Source organism: Cynara cardunculus, unplaced genomic scaffold, assembly GCF_001531365.2.
Source record: "Cynara cardunculus var. scolymus isolate 2C unplaced genomic scaffold, CcrdV1 Un_Scaffold_8876, whole genome shotgun sequence".
NCBI lineage: Eukaryota > Viridiplantae > Streptophyta > Magnoliopsida > Asterales > Asteraceae > Cynara > Cynara cardunculus.
In genome coordinates this window covers 900-6,580 of record NW_020204525.1, presented here as the reverse complement: position 1 = coordinate 6,580, position 5,681 = coordinate 900, and the positions used below count along the sequence as shown (strand labels likewise).

The window sequence follows — 5,681 nt, the reverse complement described above, 5'->3', positions numbered from 1 at the left end:
TAGGGAGAAAGCTTTCAAGGGTGTTTTCGAATGACTACAGAAATTCAACAAGATGATTCTTGATCCTTAAGGCGCACCTTTGAATCAAATGAACCATTATCACAACCAGAGTCCCCCCTTCCTCACCAGTGACTTCGTCGCCCCCTTCCCCATCAGTGACTTCAACGCCCCTTGCCCTTTGGGTTTTTTAAATTGAACATAGGGATGTGCAAAAATTCATCCAATCCAATTTAAACCAACCGATCAAATTAAAACCAATCGACCATATAAATCGGATATCCAATTGTAATTGGATCGAATCGGATCCAAAATTTCAACATTCAAATCGGATCAGTCGGATCTTGGAAGGCAATCCAACAACCAATAAAACCGAAACGATCCAATCCAGTGACTATCCAATGACCATCTAATTATCATCCAACTAATATCCAAGTAATAACTATATATAATTATTAACATTTTACGATATTGATTTTTAGTTGATATTTATATAAATATTAACTTTTAATAACTTAAGAAAACATATGAATAATTGGTTGAAATGGTGGATTTATTGGTTGTGTATTGGATAAAAAGATTGGACGAATCCAATCCGATCCAATGAATAACCAATAGTAACATCCAATGGGTGGAACCAACCTGATCCAACCATCCATTCGATTTGGATAAGATAGGATGTCCAATGTTAATCAGATTGGATTCGATGACAAAACTCAACATCCAATGGATGATTGAGTCAGATCAGATCGAATAGGGTGGGACGGGGTTTGGATAGGGTGGACAGGGTAGTGGGGGTAGGATTTGGGTAGGGGTGGTGTGTAGTTGTGACAATGACATTAGTGACATGGTGGTTAGTAAGGTATGGGTGGGGCGATGGGTGGAGTAGTCCAAACAAATACGGTTGTTCCAATTCTTTTGAGAGATTCAATTTCAATTTCTACCAGCCAAATATGTGGTCAAATTCCATTCAAATTTCTTCAAAATAAAAATTTTCATATAAATTACAATTCCATTAAATTTCATTATGTGAACCAAATGCCCCTTAAGTTTTTTATAACAGAATCTTTTTAAGAAATTTCTTAAATTCGTAAATATAATAAAAAAAATGATGCTGCATAATAAAATATTAAAATATTAATAAAGAAAAGAAAAGTCAAATGTTCCAATCCAAACAAAAATAGTAAAATAAGCTTCACATGTCATGCTTCATATATAATAACATGTTGGGATAAATAATGGGGTGGGCTAAATGCACCCTTATGCATTGCTTAATGCACTTCTATGCATGAATTTCTTCCTCACACACATCAATATTAATACATACTTTTTACATTCCCAATGCTTAAATGACCTGATTCTGACATAAAAAGAGGTGCCATTAACACTCCCCTAAATAATACACTAACAAGTCAAAATGTCAAATGTCATGTCTCTATTTTTTTTTCTTTATTTAAAACTTAAACTGAATTTTTTCAAAATTTAGAACTTTGAAATAATACTTGATTAATAAATCTAGAGATTTGCCTTTCTTGTCATCTGATATAGATAAAGTTCAAACGAGAACGTTAACTATTTAAGAAAATAAGAAAAATATCGTTAATATACAAAATTACATGTGATTTTACATTAATGTCAAGAAAATAAAAATGGACGGCTTTTTTGAATCTGTATGATTTTGTACGTGAATATATATATATATATATATATATATATATGTGTGTGTGTGTGTGTGTGTACAAGCGATCAAATGAAAACCGCTCTCATTTGTGTAAACCATGTAAACCAATCTCATACATCTATTTTTTTTATCAATGGTTAAGATTAGTTTAGTTTATATTAGAAAATTAAAATAAAAAATTTATTTTATAATTCCTATAAAGGCAAAATGATAACTTTGGTTTATTAATGACAACAATATCATGTATATTAATGACACAAAATCATTTGTAAAATAATATATTAATTTTATGTTCAAATATTATAAATAAAATTACATCCATCATTAAAATAGATCAACAATAAAAATAAAACACACTATAAACAATTTAACATAATGAAACTTTTTGAATAATAATAAAAAAAATTACTACTATATTTAATGAACGAAATGGTTTCACAGTTTAATCAAATGAAATGGTTTCATTGTTCATTAATTACACAAAATTTTCTTAGAAACCATGAAATGTTTTCACTTTCTTCAATCACCTATTACATCGACCAGCATGGTTTAATGAGTCATTTGTCATTTTACGCTATTGATAATGAAATTACAGCACCCATATCATCATGCACCCTATTCATCATGCACCAATTTCATGATGCACACATTTCATAATCATTTTCACTTACTCCATATACCAATTTCACCATGTACGAAACCGATTTCATGAATTTTTTTTTATTTTATTACTGATTTCATTGATTTATTAATCTAATATCTTCGATTTTCATGAATCTTGGCAATAATAATCTGAGACACAATTTTTAATATTATAATTTAATTAAATATTTAAATGTTACAATTTATAAAATTTCTTTTATTATGTTACCTTAATTAAGATTTATTAATAACTTTCATATTTAATAGAAAACAATGCAAATGACCAATATACCCTTAATAATTAAATTTAATTAGAAAAAAATGAATTTTTTCTTATTGGTCGAAATTGGTTTACACGTTTTCTAAGAATTGCACGGTTTTCATTTAAATGTGCATATATATATATATATATATATATATATATATATATATATATATATATTATATATATATATATATAGAGAGAGAGAGAGAGAGATAGTTTGTTTCAAATACAACTCATCGCATTTGTACAACCAATGCAACCCAATATATTGAGATATTTATGAAAATGATGAGAGTTCATTTATTATGATTTGAATATTTATGGAAGATGAATATGGTTCATTAATTATGATCGATAGCTTATATTAGAAAATAATAAAAACTTCTATGAAATCACATATTAATCAAATGAAATGGACGGTTGAGATTGAGTTGTATTGGTTGTACAAATGTCAAGGGTTATAATAACCAATATATATATATATATATATATGAATCATACATGATTTTATATATTAATGACATTTTCTTACTTTTTTAAATAATTATTGTTCTCGTTGAAATTAACAACTTACTCCTTGAAATTGCTCGTAATCACAAAAACATAAACAGAAAGAAACACAAATTTCATGATGAGAAATACAAGTACAAGATACGTAACAGAGTAAAAGGTTTTGCTTCTTAAGACATAATTTTTTTGGCCTCCGTCGTAAAGGCCGGATTGGTGGTGCTATAACCACCATCCACCACCAGGTTCAACCCACTCACATACTTACCCTCCTCGCTACCCAAATACAACGCCGCCTCCGCCACATCCTCCGCCGTTGGCATCAAACCTTTCAAGGTGGCCGATGCACAGACCACTTCCTCCACCACCTTCTTGTCCATTCCCATCGCACCAACCAGCATCGGCGTAGCAACGCCGTAAGGTGAGATGCAGTTCACCCGTATCCCATATTGTCCTAATTCCACACACAAACTCTTCGTCAACCCCACCACTGCATGCTTCGACATCGCGTAGGCATGTGGCGTCTCGCCGGCAACCACCGAAGCTACACTTGAAGTGAACAGGATCACCCCACTTTTCGCCGGAATCATGACTCGAGCTGCGTGTTTGGCTCCCAAAAAGATGCCCAACACGTTCACATCGAAAACCCGTTTGAAATTTTGGATATCAGAGCCTAGTATCGTGTTATTCGTGTCGCCGGAGATACCTGCATTGTTGAACATGATGTCCAGCTTTCCGTATTTGGAAACTGCGGTGTCGACGACATTCTGGATATCGGAATCAAGAGTAACATCACAATGGACATAGATGACGACGTTTCCCGATTCAGAAAGTAGTTCCTGACAAAGGGAAGTTCCTCGTTCATCTTGGATGTCGGCGATCACCACTTTGGCGCCGTGTTTGGTGAAAAGCCTCACCGTGCTTTCACCGATCCCGCTAGCACCGCCGGTGACTACGGCCACTTTTCCTTGCAATCTGTAATGTATGAATCAGTTAATATATAATAAAAATCAATTTCATGAAATAAAAATTGGGGTTTTGGATCGTGGAATCCCAACAGTGAATTGTTGACCTTTTGGGAAATTGGGATGCTGAGGGATTATTCGTCTGCATCTTGAGATACTACGCATGATTCATGGGTGATGCGATGGTGTATATATACACATATACATAGAGTAAATTACATTTTTGTTCCCTATACTTTGCATTTTCTGCACAATTGTCCCAAAATATTATATAAATATGGGACACATAAATACATATTAGAATTAAGAGTAAATTAAGGATTTGGTCCGTATAGCTTGATGGTTTTTATGAAAATGGTCCCTAAATTTCATTTATCATAGATCAGGACTTTTCATATGTCATTTTGTAATCAATTGGTCCTTCACTCTAACTACTGGTAATCCAAAACATACATTAGAACTAAGGGCAATTTCGTCATTTATGATGTTCACCTTTTTAACATTAATTTATTTTTGTTTTTATTTTTTTTGTCTTTTTCTAGTTTTTGTAAAACCCCCTAAATCTTAAGGACCAAATAAGTAAATAACTCTAAACTATCTCTCTCTCTCTTCTCCATCTCATTCACGACCCTAGTTCCGACGTGGCCTCCCAGTTCCGGCGTGACCTCCACCCAGCTCCGACGAGCCGCACCATCATCATTCACTCCCCCTTCTCAGTTCTCCCTCCGAAGATCATTACCAGCCTCTCACCTCGTCCGTTGAACCCCCTCACGACGGGTCTGTTTTCCAAGCCTCCATCTCCGACGAGATCCCCATCCGCCGGTCACCGCCATCAATCTCCGACACATACACACACAACACATGTCCCCACACATAGAGAACACACACCCAACTCGATTCCGATCTCCATCTTCGGCATCTCTAGTCATCAGTGGAACCATCCAGGGCCGGTCCTGCCACGTGCAGCCCGTGCGGCCGCACAGGGCATCAAAGCTTAAAGGGGCATCAAATTTTCATCTATTACTAGTTTTGAGTTTAATAATTTGGGAATTGGACAACTGAGTTTTAACTATAAAAACATGTCCAATGCCTAGTAATGATGAATAATGAATGCAAATCGTGAACCAGTTAACGCTAACATTCCAACAACTCAATCTAATTTCTTTTCTTTTTCAAAGTTCAACTATTTCGATTTTCAAGGCATGGTATTCTCTTTCCAGCCGATTAACGGTCATGAAATTAGATTCAAGAAATCAAAGATGAAAATCTCGAATGACTGATTTCTACTGTTGATTTAACTTACCGAGTTAATCTTTAGATCTTTTTACAAAAAAAATCTAAATTTCTAACTGATTATTATAAAGATGGGTCATATGGTCGTGTGGGTTACCTACCTACTAATCTAAGGCTAAGGGGCTTTTGTCATTTTGATAACGAGTCTTCCTCTTGCATATTGAAATATGAGAATTGAAATTTTCAATGCACATGAGCACATCACTGTATCAACATAGCTGGAGCACACTGCACAATATTAACAACATATTATGATATTGTCTTAATTATTGGACATTTGTTCTTTACAACATATGTACAGTAACATAGATTATAAATTTTACAATTTATT

General features: G+C 33.8%; 1 protein-coding gene across 1 annotated transcript; it reads right to left on the bottom strand.

Moving 5' to 3' along the window:
- Window positions 1–3,141: 3,141 nt before the first annotated feature.
- LOC112505180 (secoisolariciresinol dehydrogenase-like) lies at window positions 3,142–4,212 on the bottom strand. The gene is made up of 2 exons (XM_025109126.1): window positions 4,165–4,212; window positions 3,142–4,067 (listed from the first exon to the last, which is right to left on the bottom strand). The coding sequence occupies exons 1-2, from the start codon at window positions 4,203–4,205 to the stop codon at window positions 3,266–3,268; spliced, it is 843 nt and encodes a 280-aa protein (XP_024964894.1). The 5' UTR covers window positions 4,206–4,212; the 3' UTR covers window positions 3,142–3,265.
- Window positions 4,213–5,681: the final 1,469 nt, after the last annotated feature.